General features: G+C 40.5%; 1 protein-coding gene across 2 annotated transcripts in view; it reads left to right on the plus strand.

Moving 5' to 3' along the window:
• SIPA1L2 (signal induced proliferation associated 1 like 2) overlaps positions 1 to 17,858 on the plus strand; it is a 314,324-nt gene that overhangs the window by 106,319 nt on the left and 190,147 nt on the right. For both annotated transcript variants that reach the window (XM_089669771.1, XM_089669772.1), the window contains exon 5: positions 12,085 to 12,259. In XM_089669771.1, coding sequence (XP_089525897.1) covers positions 12,085 to 12,259 — 175 coding nt within the window. The remainder of the gene's footprint in view (positions 1 to 12,084; positions 12,260 to 17,858) is intronic.

The following is a 17,858-nucleotide window of genomic DNA, read 5'->3' on the forward strand; positions in this document are numbered from 1 at the left end:
CATCATTGGTCAGTGACACCAATGATGGGGCACTATTCCTCCCACGGACGTAAATGATGCTTGCATTGCTGTGCTGACCTCTGCTCCAGCCAGGGCTCCCTCACTCTCCCATCCACAGCCAGCATACCTGACTGCAGAAGCACCATCTGCTCTGCCCAGATCCCAGCTGCACAGACATTTACCTTACCGATTAGCTGTCTTCCTTCTCTGACCGCTCTCCTCCTCTTCACTGGCTCTGGCTGGTCCCTCACTTGATCGTCTTCGATCTTCGTGCTGCCTCGTCACTGGTGATCGGCCGCCTGTGTGCCTTTCCTGGGCTACATATCCGGCGGCCAATCACCAGCGAGGAGGTGGAGCTTGCAAAGGGAGGGACAGACTGCCCAGTGATCCCGGCAGCGTGGCCAGATGAGAGGGGCGGCATGTCATCCCACCCACATCACGATCATGATTCAGGGAGATGAAGACACTGGACGGACACCCTCTCCACCCCTCCTCCAGCAGCGCCCCGTGGACCAGAGTCGCGGACACAAGTAAGGTACAGCAGCCCCTGTCCCTTTCCCATGGAAGTGTCCCTTCTATGGGAAAGGGGGGGGTGGCATCACCGCCGCCCCCCTGACAAGTGCCGCCCTAGGCAAACTCCTTGTTAGCCTCATGGCAAATACGCCCCTGCTCCCACCACCATGCTTGACTGTAGGCACAACACACTTGTCTTTGTACTCTTCACTTGGTTGCTGCCACGCACGCTTGACACCGTCTGAACCAAATAAGTTTATCTTGGTCTTATCAGACCACAGGACATGGTTCCAGTATCCCATGTCCTTAGTCTGCTTGTCTTCAGCAAACTGCTTGCGGGCTTTCTTGTGCATCATCTGTAGAAGAGGCTTCCTTCTGGGATGACAGCCATGCAGACCAATTTGATGCAGTGTGCGGCGTATGTTCTGAGCACTGACAGGCTGACCCCCCACCTCTTCAACCTCTGCAGCAATGCTGGCAGCACTCATACGTCTATTTCCCAAAGACAACCTCTGGATATGACGCTGAGCATGTGCACTCAACTTCTTTGATCGACCATGGTGAGGCCTGTTCTGAGTGGAACCTGTCCTGTTAAACCACTGTATGGTCTTGGCCACTGTGCTGCAGCTCAGTTTCAGGGTCTTGGCAATCTTCTTATAGCCTAGGCCGTCTTTATGTAGAGCAACAATTCTTTTTTTCAGACACCTGAGACCTTGTAACTCTAAGGAGTCACATGACACCGAGAGGGGAAATGGCTAATTGGGCCCAATTTAGACATATTCACTTAGGGGTGTACTCACGATTGTTGCCAGCGGTTTAGATATTAATGGCTGTGTGTTGACTTATTTTGAGGGGACAGCAAATTTACACTGTTATACAAGCTGTACACTCACTACTTTACATTGTAGCAAAGTGTCATTTCTTCAGTGTTGTCACATGAAAAGATATAATAAAATATTTACAAAAATGTGAGGGGTGTACTCACTTTTGTGAGATACTGTGTGTGTGTGTATGTGTATGTATGTGTATATATATATATATATATATATATATATATATATATATATATATATATATATATATATATATATATAATATATAGATATTGTATATACAGTATGTTGACTGCTGTGGTATCTGAGACCAAGCCATCAGTAACCGATCCTTTAAGTCCTGTAGGTTGCAAAATGGGGCCTCCATGGATTGAACTTGTTTTTCCAACACATGCCACAGGTGCTTGATTAGATTGAGTTCTAGAGAATCTGTAAAGCCAACACTTCAAACTCGTTCCTGTATTCCTCAAACCATTCTTGAATTCCTCAGACCAGGCCATCTTCTTCCATTGCTCCATGGTCCAGTTCTGATATTCACTTGCCCATTATAGGTATTTTTGGCTGTGGACATGGGTCATCATGGGCACCCTGACCAGTCTGGGTCTACACAGCCTCTTACAAAACAGTGGTTTAGACATTAATGGCTGTGTGTTTAGTTAATTTGAGGGGACAGCAAATGTACACTGTTATACAAGCTGTACACTCACTACTTTACATCGTAGCAAAGTGTCATTTTTTCAGTGTTGTCACATGAAAAGATATAATAAAATATTTCCAAAAATGTGAGGGGTGTACTCACTTCTGTGAGATACTGTATATATACATACATATATACACTATATTGCCAAAAGTATTGCCTTTACATGCACATGAACATTGATGGCATCCCAGTCTTAGTCCGTAGGGTTCAATATTAAGTTGGCCCGCCCTTTGCAGCTATAACAGCTTCAACTCTTCTGGGAAGGCTGTCCACAAGGTTTAGGAATTTGTCTATGGGAATGTTTGACCATTCGTCCAGAAGTGCATATGTGAGGTCAGGCACTGATGTCGGACGAGAAGGCCTGGCTTGCAGTCTCTGCTCTATTTCATCCCGAAGGTGTTCTTTGGGGTTGAAGCCAGGCCAGCCAAGTTCTTCCACCCCAAACTCGCTCATCCATGTCTTTATGGACCTTGCTTTGTACTGGTGCGCAGTCATGTTAGAACAGGAAGGGGCCATCCCCAAACTGTTCCCACAAATTTGGGAGCATGAAATTGCCCAAAATGTCTTGGTATGCTGACGCCTTAAGAGTTCCCTTCACTGGAACTAAGGGGCCAAGCCCAACCCCTGAAAAGCAACCCCACACGATAATCCCCACTTCACCAAATTTTACACTTGGCACAATGCAGTCAGGGAAGTACCATTCTCCTGGCAACTCCATCAATCCAGAGAACACGTCTCCACTACTCTAGAGTCCAGTGGTGGCGTGCTTTACCCCACTGCATCAAACACTTTACATTGAACTTGGTGATGTAAGGATTTGATGCAGCTGCTCGCCCATGGAAACCCATTCCATGAAGCTCTCTACGCACTGTTGTACAAATTTGAAGGTTGTACAAAGTTTGGAGGTCTTTAGCTATTGACTCTGCAAATAGTTGGTGACTTCTGCGCACTGTACGCTTCAGCATGCACTGACCCCGCTCTGTCATTTTAGTGGCCTACCACTTTGTGGCTGAGTTGCTCTTGTTCCCAGTTGCTTCCACTTTGTTATAATACCACTAACAGTTGACCGTGGAATATTTAGTAGCAAGGAAATTTCATGGATGGACTTATTGCACAGCTGCAACCTATCACAGTACCACGCTTGAACTCACTGAGCTCCTGAGAATGACCCATTCTTTCACAAATGTTTGTAGAAGCAGTCTGCATGCCTAGATGCTTGATTTTATACACCTGTGGCCATGAAGGTGATTGGAACACTAGAATCCAATGATTTGAAGGGGTGTCCCAATACTTTTGGAAATATAGTGTGTGTGTATATAAATAATATATTCTATTATGAATGGAGGACAAGCAGATGAAAGAAAAGTTTGCCTCCTCCATTCGCTTTTCATCACAGGAACCACTAGTACAGCTTCTATGAATGGAACAGGAGTGTGAAAGGGTAGGCATAATCAGCACTTTTGAAGGATGCCTATGACAAGTGGAGCTGTTTGTAGTAACCCCCCACAGCATCGGAAGATCACGGTAGTATGGGTATGAGGACAGAGGAATGAGGATTTGAAAGAACATAACAGCCACCAGCACACAAGACTCTTGTCATTCACGGAATTACCATACCTGTCTGTTAACCCTTAGCACACTGCTATTAAATTCTTCAAACATGGGGATGCTTAGCTAGCATTTGTTGCAATACATGCTTTTCTCAGTTTCTTCAATTACTTGATTGAATGCTTTGCTTTGTATCTGCCAGTTAAATTAAATGAACTTCATGAACACATTGTTTTGTTGCCTACCATTGTTTTGTTGACTGCCAAAAAAGATGAAATGCCCATCAGTTTCCTATTGCCCTTTATGAAGCATTTGTCCACTGTTCTTCAATAATGGTTTTAAAATCAATAATGTCTAATGGTTTTCTAAAATAAAGTGCCTGATGTTTTCCGTAATCATTTCTCACTATCTTTCCCAAGCAGCAATATCATAACACATAAATACTGAAATACTTGTTGGCAGCAATATATTGATTTTATGGGAAAACTATTATTATCTTGCTGTTTGCAGCATAACCAATTCTCATGAAATGAGAGTTGTTGAGGTTATTGTACTAAAGGCAAATAGACTTTTCCAGGGAAGTTGTACTTTGAAAAGGCATTTTCTCCAGAGCTTAGTGAATGAGGTTAAGCTCTACTGACTCCCCTCAGCACGAGCAAACAAAATTGCTGTTTTTTTTAAATTTTATTTGCATGTGTTTGGGTATTCTTTGCAAAGTGAAATTTCACCACACGCACCTTGCAAATTGAAACAGCATGTTTGACTTTAGTTAATCAACCCTATTGCATTGGGTAAATGCATTCTGTCTTGTAAAAATCAGGTAATCCCAAAGTATGTTTTCTTCATAAATGATATGAACATGGTCTATATTTAACATGATTTTCACCAAAATGTAATTCAACTTTAAGATATCAGTTCAAAAAGGTGTTCTATCTTCTTGTCAGACCTGGTTATGATATAGTTAAATGTACATCTATATGCAACAGGAATAATCCCTAAGATATTTTGAACAGCATGCCTTTCATCTTATTAAAGCGTAGGCAACTCTCATTTACTCTTGCAACTTCTTAACAACATCATCAAACACTCTTTCATATATTATTTAGTGTGAAACTGCTAAATTTCTGGCCCTAGGCAGAGATTATTTAGTACTGAGTTCAGCCTAATTGGCCAGCAATTTGATTATACCAGCAGTGGTTATCTGAAGTACATTAGTTTCTAATATCGCTTAGCACCAGTTGGATAATAGAATATATGGAAGATAGTGATATTACATTGTCAGTGGGAAATAATAATGCAAAATTACACTGTGTTCACATGTTGTAGTTTCCTGTAAGATATTAACTGTGAATATGTCAGAATTAGTGCCTATTTCCTAATGATTTAAATGACAGAGTGCTAAAAGTGTGAGAGCTCCAAAGGGTTTATTTTACATGAATCCAGCAAATGGTTAAAGTAAACTGATGCCCTAGTTTAAAAAAGCCAATAGATAACAAGCATAGTAAGGCAACCTTTCTGAACCTTGCTACCCCAGATGAACCCTTGAAATATTTTCAGGTCTCTGGGAGCCTCTGATAAAATCAATTAATTGGAGGTCAGTGGGGAACATGTCCCTAACATTTGTGGCCATTAGGAGAAACTCTCCTAACAATGGTGGTCAGATTTCCACTTTTAAAGGCAGCTTTCATGCAGCTGGCTCTTCTATATGGAATTGGCTCCATAACTGTGCAGGCGACATTAAATGGGGTGGGGCGGGGCGGGGAGATCAATTAGCCACAGCTGAAGGAACCCCAAGCAAACTCTAAAGGAACCCTCGGGTTCCATGGAACCATGTTTGAGAATTGCTGCTGTAATGTGTTAGAGCAGACCCTAACAGACTATACTGTTACAGTGCATCACTAAAACTGTCCAAAGATTTTGTGCAGATACTGAATTTCACAGTCTGTATTTAACCTCCCTGGCGGTATTCCCAAGTGTAGCTCGGGGTAAAGTTTCAGTACCACAAGCGGTAACCCCGAGCTACACTCGGGCTTACCATGCGGTGCTGCTCCGGGATCTGTTCTTCTCTTACCTTGTCCTGCGCTCCCGTGATGTCCCTCCTGCAGTGTCCCCTGTAATGTCCTCCGGCCGATGCCGGCATCTGTTTTCTGGGTTCCGTCCCCTGCGACGTCGGGACGTACGGGGGACAGAACCGGCGGAAAATTTGAAAATGACAAAAAGTGACATTCACTAAATTCACTAAAATCACATAGTAAAACATTACTGTATCAAGCCATTTCACATACATTTTGTCCCGAGTGCTTTGTCCTGTGCCCTGCCTGCATTTTTACTGTTCTTTCTGCCTGGAAACTGAGAAATGTCCATGGCGTCCAAAAAGCATCCCTTTAGGTCAAAAGCGGTTTTAGATCAGCTAGAGAACAGCGATAGTAAATCAGAACCACTTGCAGAATTGAGTGATAATGATTTGTGGGGAGATTCATCATCAGACACTGAAAACTATTTTGCGACTTTGCTCAGCGATGTGCGAACTTGGCGCTATATTTCAAATTTCAATGTTTTTGGTTTGATTATATTATTAAATTAAATTTATTATTATGTTATTATTTTTTATGATTATTTATTAAATTATAATTTATTATTTAGTTTTTAAAATTTTATCATACCCGGGATGTTTACTAGACTTTGTTCGGACAGATTTCAGTGAATTATTCCTAAAAATTACAATCCTACAATAAAAAAAATACATATTTCCATGCAAAAAAATTTACCACTTTGAGCACAGAAATATGGACATAATCAGACCGCTAGGGAGGTTAATAAGGCATATGTATACTCCCCATTGCTTATGTGTCAAAGCTTGAGCTCAGTAATAGGTTGCTCAGTCAAAATGCACAGTATTGCTCTAATTGGAAGTAATATGCTTACACTCTCCCCACCAGGAATTCATGATTTTGAGTGGGCCCTAATGGTGCTTGAAGAATATCTGATAGCAGCGTTCATTTTTTTTGGCAAAAGCACAAGTTTACTTTAAATTTGGTTTGGCTCCCACAGAGTCCAGATCTCAACATCATTGAGTGTGTCTTGGATTACATGATGAAACAGAAAGATTTGAGGCAGCCTACATCTTCAGAAAATTTGTGGTTAGTTCTCCAAGATGTTTGGAACAGCCTAACTGCTGAGTTCCTTCAAAAACTGTTTGCACAAACACTGTGTGTACCTAGAAGAATTGATACTGGTTTGAAACCAAAAGGTAGTCACACCAAATATTGATTTGATTTAGATTTTTCTCCTGTTCGCTCACTTTGCATTTTGTAAATTGATAGAAATAAAAAATGTAAAAATATATTTTTTGACAGCATTCTTACTTTACAGCATTTCGTCACACCTGCCTAAATATTTTTTCACAGTATTACATGTGTGTGTGTGTGTGTGTGTGTGTGTGTGTGTGTGTGTGTATATATATATATATATATATATATATATATATATATATATATATATATATATATATATATATATATATACACACACAGGGGTTAGAAAAGAAAATGGAAACACCTGGAATAAGAAACCAACTGCTGCAAAAGTGACTGCAGAGCTGAATCTCAGTCCCATGAAGACACTTTTCCAGCAATTGTTTTCCTACTCCGAGTCACAATCCTGTCTTTTTGTCTCTTTCGGTCAGTTGACAATGTCGACCATGCTTATGCTTATCAGACAATGTTTTCCTGGAAACTGTATATGCCGTCATAACCTTTGATACTGTACCAAGCGACCAAGGCAAATAAATTAGCAACTTCAGTCACAGAGACACCAGCTAAGCGGGCACCAACAATTTGCCCTCTTTGAAACTCAGTAAGCTCTGACATGACTCTGTATTACTGGCAGCATGCACTGTAAATGACGAAAATTAGGCTTCCCACCTATTATCTAGGTGTCACTTCACTATAAATCATGTAGTGTTTCCATTTTTTTGTCTAATACATACATATATTGCCAAAAGTATTGGGATGCCTGCCTTTATATGTATTTGAACTTCAGTGGCATCCCAGTCTAAGTCCATATGGTTCAATTTTGAGCTGGCACACCCTTTGCAGCTATAACAGCTTCAACTCTTCTGGGAAGGCTGTCCACGAGGTTCAGGAGTGTGTCTATGGGAATGTTTGATCATTCTTCCAGAACCACATTTGTGAGGTCAGGCACTTGTGTTGATCGAGAAGGCCTGATTCGCAGTCTCCTCTCTTATTCATCCTGAAAGTTTTCTATTGGTTGGTTGAGGTCAGGACTCTGTACAGGCCAGTCAAGTCCCTCCACCCCAAATTCGCTCATCCATGTCTTTATGGACCTTGCTTTGTGCACTGGTGCGCAGTCATGTTGGAACAGGAAGGGGCCATCCCCAAACTGTTCCCACAAAGTTAGGAGCATGAAATTGTCCAAAAAGTCTTGGTATGCTAATGCCTTAACAGTTCCCTTGCCTTCACTGGAACTAAAAGATCAAACCCAACCTTTGAAAAACCCCACACCAAAATCCCCTCTTCACCAAACTTTACACTTGGCACAATGCAGTCAGGCAAGTACCGTTCTCCTGACAACCACCAAACCAAGACATGTCCAGCAGATTGTCAGATAGAGGTGTGATTTATCACTCCAGAAAACACATCTCCACTGCTCTAGAGTCCAGTGACGGCATGCTTTACACCACTGCATCCAGCACTTTGCATTGCACTTGGTGATGTAAGGTTTGGATGCAGCTGCTCGGCCATGGAAACCCATTCCATGAAGCTCTCCATGTACTGTTGTTGTGCTAATGTGAAGACCACATGAAGTTTGGAGGTCTTTAGCTATTGACTCTGCAGGCAGTTGGCGACTTCTGTGCACTGTGTGCTTCAGCATGCACTGCTCTCGCTCTGTCATTTTAGTGGCCTACCACTTCATGGCTGAGTTGCTGTTGTTCCCAGTTGCTTCCACTTTGTTATAGTACCACTAACAGTTGACCGTGGAATATTTAGTAGCAAAGAAATTTCACAGATGGACTTATTGCACAGGTGGTAACCTATCACAGTACCATGCTTAAATTCACTGAGCTCCTGAGAGCAACCCATTCTTTCACAAATGTTTGTAGAAGCAGGCTGCATGCCTAGGTGCTTGGTTTTATACACCTGTGGCCATGAAGGTGATTGGAACACCTGAATCCAATTATTTGGAGGGGTGTCCAGTGCACAAAAGCAAGGTCCATGAAGACATGGATGGTTTGGAGTGGAGGAACTTGACTGGTCTGCACACAATCCTGACCTCAACCTGACAGGGATGAATTAAAGCGGAGACTTCGAGCCAGGCATTCTCGTCCAACATCAGTGCCTGACCTCACAAATGCGCTTCTGGAAGAATGGTCATACATTCCCATATACAAACTCCTAGACCTTGTGTACAGCCTTGCCAGAAGAGTTGAAGGAGGTGTTATAGCTGCAAAGGGTGGGCCAACTCAACCCTACAGACAGACTAAGACTGGGATGCCATTAAAGTTCATATGCGTGTAAAGGCAGGTGTCCCAATACTTTGGCAATATAGTGTGTGTGTGTGTGTGTATATGTATATATATATAAATACACACACACACTATATATAGCTTTTATTTCCTTTTCTTTATATTTTTTATATATATAGCTTTTATTTCCATACACCCAAATGCATTGGGAACACTACACATTCTATTCCAAATCAAAACATGAAGAAAAGTGAATATTAGACTGTTCAAAAAAATAGCAGTGATTGTATTCTTCTTTACAAACTCAAACATTCACTATATAAACTGAAAAATGTTTGAAGATTTTGATTTCCTTTGAATCACTTAATTAATATTTAGTTGTATAAGCACTGTTTCTGAGAACTGCTGTACATCTGTGTTGCATGGAGTCAACCAACTTTTGGCACCTGTGAACAGGTATTCCAGCCCAGGACAATTGGACTACATTCCACAATTCTTCTCTATTTCTTGGTTTTGCCTGAGAAACTGCATTTTTAATGTCGCCCCACAAGTTTTCTATTGGATTAAGATCCGGGGATTGGGCTGGCCTCTCCATAACCTCAATCTTGTTGGTCTGGAACCAAGATATTGCACGTTTACTGGTGTGTTTGGGGTCGTTGTCTTGTTGGAACACCCATTTCAAGGGCATTTCCTCTTCAGCATAAGGCAGCATGACCTCTTTAAGTATTCTGATGTATTCAAACTGATCCATGATCCCTGGTATGCGATAAATAGGCCCAACACCGTAGTAGGAGAAACATCCCCATATCATGATGCTTGTGCAACCATGCTTCACTGTCTTCACAGTGTACTGTGGCTTGAATTCAGTGTTTGGGGGTCGTCTGACAAACTGTCTCCGGCCACTAGACCCAAAAAGAACAATCTTACTTTCATCAGTCCACAAAATTCTGCGCCATTTCTCTTTAGGCCAGTCAATGTGCTCTTTGGCAAATTGTAACCTCTTCAGCACATGTCTTTTTTTCAACAGTGGGACTTTGCGGGGGCTTCTTGCAGATAGCTTGGCTTCACATAGGCGTCTTCTAATTGTAACAGTACTCACAGGGAGCTTTACACCTTCTTTAATCTTCCTGGAGCTGATTGTTGGCTGAGTCCTTGCCATTTTGGCTATTCTTCTATCCATTCGAATGGAAGTTTTTCGCTTTCTTCCACGTCTTTCAGGTTTTGGTTGCCATTTTAAAGCATTTGCGATCATTTTAGCTGAGCAGCCTATCATTTTCTGCACTTCTTTACATGTTTTCCCCTCCCCAATCAACGTTTTATTCAAGGTACGCTGTTCTTCTAAACAATGTCTGGAACGACCCATTTTCCCTTAGAATTTCAGAGAGAAATGCACTGTAACCAGCACAAAATTTGCTGCCTTCCTTCCTTAAATAAGGGCAATAATTGCCACCTGTTTTTCAAAGAATGAATGACCTCACTAATAGAACTCCACACTACTATTATTTTGAACATGCCCCTTTCAGTTAGTGATTCAATTACACAGAATCAGTAGCATGCATGTCATGACTGTTGGGTCTGTTGGATTTCTATCACACCTGCTAGTAAATTATTTGCCATGTAGAAATATAATTGTGATGTCTGACTGCTATTATTTTGAACACAACTGTATATATATAATACACTACATATATATATATATATATATATATATATATATATATATATATATATATATATATATATATATGAAATGCAGCACAGCCATAGACGCTGACTCCTTACCAGGACATTGTATTCTTACAGTGTAACTGGCCACTATCAGAGTACGCTGATGTGACTTCAACTGATTGGCTGCAATTGCTGATAAAAGTTTTCCAGCAATGATCAACATTTATTGGACAGGGATGGCCACACATGGAAATTCAGCCAGGCTTGGCTGAACTGGGCAAATTTCATTCCATCTATGGCCAACTTTAGTCATCCATGCACTCTCAAAGCTCATTCAGTAACTGTACGAATCTTATTATATAGGTCAAGGTTTATGCAGATCTAGTTATTACGTGTTCCATAACATTGTCCATTGTTTACACAGGCTATGGTCTGATATAGCCAGTAGTAGGACGGTACCAAGTCTGCAAACACAGTGCCATTAATTCATTTATATGAACAAGCCTTGCACATACCATGTCCAACATCATGTACTTGGAGTATAGCAGTCAAACCTCAGAAAAGTGGAGAAAATCCCATTTGCAGATATAAAATATCTATGATGTTTAAGTATGTGTGGGTTAAATCCCGTCAGGTTTGTATTGGATCTGACTTTGGGGAGATTTCTTGCACTTCCAGTTTTACAGACAAAACAGTACATGAGAAAAAGTCTCTCCAAATTGAGGGGATGTCCCTTTTAAGTTTTCACCAGAAGAATTCTTCTTGTCTCCTGTTGTCATGATTACATTTTGGAATTCCCATCACTTTTCGTCTTAGTGACAATAGGAAAATGGTGAATCTAGGAAAATGGTGAGTTTCTCCAGCAAAGCCACATACAGCAATAAAAACCCAACATAGATTCAAACCATTGCCTACTATATCCAAAACTAAAGTTTTGAATTAGACTTTAAATTGTACCTGTTAGACTGGAGAGGGCCAGCTTTCTATCAAGGCTACTGTGTGTATAGTGCTAGCTTAAAACAGAAGGTATTTCTATGAACAAATCCTTCCACTTGCCTGAGTAGTCACAGCTTGGCCACAGATACAGCCTAAATTTCTTATAACGGCTAACAAGAGGTAAAATTGCTCTCAGAGAATCAGCCCCAGGATCTCTATAATTCACCTCACTTCAGCTTACTGTGCTACACATTTTAGTAAATGAGGCTTGTTGCAAGGATATATACTTTAGAATAGTAGTTTTTTTTTTTTTTGGATTATTTATAAATGTTAATTAGTAGAATTTTGTTTTGAGTGTAAAATACTTGCCTTAACCTCAACATTCATTCTCTTATTTTTAGCTGAGCTTTCAACACAAAGTTGGTATCCTGTATTGCAAAGCAGGGCAGAGCACAGAAGAGGAGATGTACAATAATGAAACTGCAGGGCCAGCTTTTGAGGAGTTTTTCGATCTCTTGGGACAACGTGTGCGTTTAAAAGGATTTACTAAATACAGAGCACAATTAGATAATAAAAGTGAGTATTGTGAAACATTTCTACACTTTTCTTTCCTAATGGACTGTTGCCTTAGCTGAACCTTCCTAAACCACTTTAAATTACTAAATAGTAATTTAGACAAAGATTAAAATCAATATCTCAAATGTAATACCTGTATGTTGTGTATAAAAAGTGAGTGATTGGTACTCGAAATACAAATTTAGTTATTAATATACCTTAGAGAGTCAGTTTGCTCAAAAGGGATATTTTCGTTATAGATGGAGCTGAGTGGCCTGAATTAGCCAACAGCTTCTTAAATAACTTGAATACTCTAAGAAGATCTCCCTTTCATAATTACTGCCTCTATTCCTGTGCACCTCAGACTGTTCCCTTCCACATTAGCATGCACAAGCAAATCCTAAAACAATGAAAATGGTATCGCTCAGATGCCCCCTAAACCTGTGGCAGTCGGATCAGCATGTGAATAGACTGGTGCAAGACAGACAGGGGAAGATTTACTAAAACTGGTGCACTTAGAATTTGGTGCAACTGTGCATGGTAGCCAATCAGCTTCTAACTTCAGCTTGTACAATTAAGCTTTGACAATAAAACCTGGAACCTGATTAGTTTCTATGTAGAGCTGCACCAGATTTTGCACTCTCCAGTTTTAGTAAATAAACCCCACAGGATCGGCTTGTCAGGGTCTAGTAGACTTCTAGAGCCTAGAAGTTACCTAGAATATTTGGCTCTACGATTAAGCCCCAAAAACGCATCTGAGGAGTTCTCTACAGGTAGAGAACAGGAGCTGAAGCTATCTTTTACCCATCTCATTCATATTTATGCAACAGAGAGTTGGTGTCTGTATGCAGATGGCCACCATTTTGTTGAACTAATGCAGATCCTGTTGCAAACCACAAAGATCAAACCAGTAGAGTTTCATAAAGACATTATAAAATTGTCAGGTGGTTTAGCTCTCCATCATCTTCCAAAAAGGTAACAGTTTTTACATGGTTCAGCTCCAGCGACATCCTGAACGTCCCTGGAGTTTGAGCCGTTATACCAGGATGATCCCTGCAGCTGCAGGGATCATCCCGGTACCGTTTTTGTTTTTATTTAGAGTCGACGATTGGCTGTCCTGTAATAGCAATCGGAGTGGCTAACTAGAGCTCAGTTGATATTACAAGCAGTGGGAGGGGACACCCCTCCCCTCCAGCTGCCTTCCATGGCTTTAACGGGATCTCCTGTCCTACCAGGAATCCCATCCTGCGGGGATCGTGGGCTTTCTTTACAACTTACCTTTTTGTGGAGCGGGTCCGGTGTCACCCCGTATAGGTTGCATGCCGACGATCCCCGAAGGATGGATGGGATCTGCGAAATGGGGAGCATAATGGATCGGACTCCGATCTATTATGCTCAATCTGCAGATCCGAACCATCCTGCGGGGATCGTCGAGGTATGCTCAATACGCAGATCCAATCCGTTCTGCGGGGATCGTTGGAGGGGGTGTCACCAAATGTTACCGCTCCGGGTGACACCAACCCTAGGGACGCCCCTGCTTACATCACTTCTGGTTTACTCAGAAATACATGGCTCCATTTTTAAAAAAGAAAAGCATTTAATCACACCATTCTCAGTGTTTTTAAATGCTTTTAAGGGCAGGGGAGGGATTTGTGGCCTTAATGACCCCACATCCCTCCATAAAGTGTACCTGTCACATGCCTATTGCTGTCACAAGAGATGTTTACATTCCTTCCGACAGGAATAAATGTGATAGAAAAAAATGTTAAAGCAACAGTGTAAAAATAATTTTAAAAAATGTAAATGCCCCAGATCCCTGTGCTTACGCGCAAAGACGAACACACGCAAACAGCGATTGCCCCACACATATGAGGTATCACCGTGAACTTCAGATCATGAACAGTTATTCTATCACCAGACCTCCTCTGCAAATCTAAAGTGGTAACTTGTAAAGGCTATTGAATCATTGCCTGTGGATAGACATTGTGTGACGTCGCTGCATGGGTATGCGCAATTTTAAAGTGTGACATGTTTGGTATCTATCAACGTCATCTTTTATATTTAACAAAAAATTGGGTTATATATTGTGTTTTTTTGCATTAATATTCAAAAAGTGTATTTTTACCCCAAAATTGCGTTTGAGAAACTGCTACGCAAATACACTGGGGTTTATTTACTAAAGCTGGTTCACTCAGAATCTCGTGCACTTTTGCATAGAAACCAATCAGCTTTCAGGTTTTATTGCAAAACCTTAATTGAACAAGCTGAGATTAGAAGCTGATTGGCTACCATGCATCAGTGCACGAGATTTTGAGTGAAAATAAACCCCAGTGTGACATACAGAATTGCAAAAATGTATTCTCTAGGGCCTTTGCTTTAAAAAAAATTGTTTAAGGGTTCTAAGACATTTTCTAGCAAAAAATACAGATTGCTACGTATAAACAAAAAGTGCCGGAAAAGTCTTGATCTTCAAGTGGTTATAGCAGACAGTCAAAAATGTACATTGCTGCACCCCAACACCTGCTTTATGGAAGCCAGAAAGCCTATATTTTTCACTGATTATGGCTCAGAAGTCTGAGCAAGCTGTGTGCAGGTTTGTTAAATTGCTTTTTTTCATTTGTATCGTACATACAGTTGTGTCCAAAATTATTCAACCCCCAATGCTGTAAAGGGGTTTAGGGACTATAGTGTACATTTGGAATTGTATTCAGAATCAAATCCTACAAGGACGTTGTAACTACCCAAATGCAACTAAAATGACATCAATTGTTTATGTAATACAGTAGTAAATGGTTCTTATGTGGTTTCTTCATTGCCACAATTATTCAACCCCTTAAAGACTACCACTCTGAAGAACAGAGGTTCATACAGGTGCTTTCCATCAGGTATTGAAAACACCTGTGGATGTCACCGAGCAGCAATCAAGCATAATAAGCACCAATTAGGCAGCTTTAAAATGACTGTGATACTCAGCTCCTTCTAGACATTTACTGGTGTGGTTACAAACATGGTGAAGGCAAGAGAATGGTCCAGGAAGACAAGAGAAGAGGTGATTTCTCTTCACAGGAAGGGCAATGGCTATAAGAAGATTGCAAAGATGTTAAACATACCAAGAGACACCTTAGGAAGCATCATTCGCAAATTCAAGGCAAAGGGCACTGTTGAAACGCTACCTGGTCGTGGCAGAAAGAAGATGCTGACTTCGACTGCTGTGCGCTACCTGAAGCGTAGAGTGGAGAGAAGTCCCCGTGTGACTGCTGAGGAACTGAGAAAAGATTTGTCAGATGTGGGTACAGAAGTTTCAGCCCAGACAATAAGACGCACACTGCGTAATGAAGGCCTCCGTGCCAGAACTCCCAGGCGTACCCCCTTGCTGTCTCCAAAGAATAAGAAGAGTCGACTGCAGTATGCCAAAAGCCATGTGGACAAACCACAAAAGTTGTGGGATAGTGTTCTGTGGACTGATGAAACAAAATTAGAACTGTTTGGGCCCATGGATCAACGCTATGTTTGGAGGAGGAAGAACAAGGCCTATGATGAAAAGAACACCTTGCCTACTGTGAAGCATGGTGGAGGGTCAATCATGCTTTGGGGCTGTTTTGCTTCTGCAGGTACAGGGAAGCTTCAGCGTGTGCAAGGTACCATGAATTCTCTTCAGTACCAGGAGATATTGGATGGAAACGTGATGCAGTCCGTCACACACCTGAGGCTTGGGAGACGTTGGACCTTTCAACAGGACAATGATCCCAAGCATACCTCCAAGTCCACTAGAGCATGGTTGCAGAGGAAAGGCTGGAACATTTTGGAGTGGCCATCGCAGTCACCAGACTTAAATCCGATTGAGAACCTCTGGTGGGACTTAAAGAAAGCAGTTGCAGTGCGCAAGCCTAAGAATGTGACTGAACTGGAGGCCTTTGCCCATGAAGAATGGGCGAAGATACCCGTAGATCGCTGCAAGACACTTGTGTCAAGCTATGCTTCACGTTTAAAAGCTGTTATAACTGTAAAAGGATGCTGTACTAAGTACTAAGATTGAATGTCACTTGGGGGTTGAATAAAACTGATAATGCTGTGAGCACAGAAAAGACATTTGTGGTTATTTCATTATAACTGTTATGTTATATTTGTCTGACCTACAAGTGCCTCTTTAATGTAAATGTAAGCAAGATGACTGAATGATCAAAAGCAATGTCAAACTGGCCAAAACACTCAATTTCAGTGGGGGTTGAATAATTTTGGACACAACTGTATGAGTACTTATGCCCTTCGTTTTGTGTAAAATACCTTCTACAAAGAAAGAATAAATTATTAAAATCTAAAAAAAATAAAATGTGTTATTATACGGTATATTTTACATATTATGTAGCATACTGTTTTTATATTGATATTTTGAAAACAGATATACAACTAATGGTCTCTCCTGAACAGAACTAATTTTGTTAGTAATGTGTGTCAAGCAACTATATTTTAACGTATGAAACTGTAATTATAATTTTTTTTTTGTTATTTATTGTTTTTATTAAAGCTGAGCTCCAGGCAGATCCAAACAGCTGTTAATGCAGTTGTGTATTCATTTAAAAATTATTAAATGCAATTTGTCTAGGAACCTGAATTTGACTTAATATCCGCCTCTTGTAATCATGTATCCAGACTGGAAAAAAATTAAATTTGGTTGCGCACCAGAGGCTTGATGAAAAATATGAAAATTGTTTATTGGTCCATAAATCTAGAACATACAGCACCAGGACTATGCTGGCTGTTAACGTGTTTTACATGATCACGTTCTTAATCATAACAAAGAGAGGATCAGGAGTGCTGTCTTTTATAGGCATCAGGCTGTTAAACAACACCTGCATCAATCAGCACTCCTGAACCTCAGGGACAAATGTACCACTAACAATGATACAAAATATAAAAGCATATTACATATCAGAAAGGACTAGAAAAGAAACAAAAAGTGTATAAAGAAAATAAATTGAATACATAAATTTCCATATCTCAAAACAATATATAAGCGCAATCCCAAAAATCAAGTATGACCATAAACATAAATACACATCCATCTGAATAAAATCATAAGTTCCATACACATTCAGACAGATTTGTGCCAAAGTTTTTCCATTCAAAATTGAATGTCCAATACGGAAAAGAATGTCCTACAAGTGAACAAAAGTGTGTAATGAGGAGAAGACAGGATAATGGAGACAGCATCCTATACAGGAAAAGGCATGTGTGTGTATATATATGTATGTGTGTGTGTGTATGTGTGTATATATATATGTGTGTGTGTATATATATATATATATATATATATATATATATATATATATATATATATATACACAGTTGTGCTCAAACGTTTGCATACCCTGGCAGAAATTGTGAAATTTTGGCATTGATATTGAAAATATGACTGATCGTGCCAAAAAATGCTTTTTTATTGAAGGTTAATGTTCATATGAAGCCATTTATTATCAAATAGTTGTTTGGCTCCTTTGTAAATCATAATGATAACAGAAATCATCCAAATGGCCGTGATTAAAAGTTTACATACCCTGGAATGTTTGGCCTTGGTACAGATGCACAAGGTGACACACACGGGTTAAAATGCCAATTAGAG

This window comes from Staurois parvus, unplaced genomic scaffold, assembly GCF_062004578.1.
Source record: "Staurois parvus isolate SC_StPar_1 unplaced genomic scaffold, SC_StPar_1.0 ptg000081l, whole genome shotgun sequence".
Lineage (NCBI taxonomy): Eukaryota > Metazoa > Chordata > Amphibia > Anura > Ranidae > Staurois > Staurois parvus.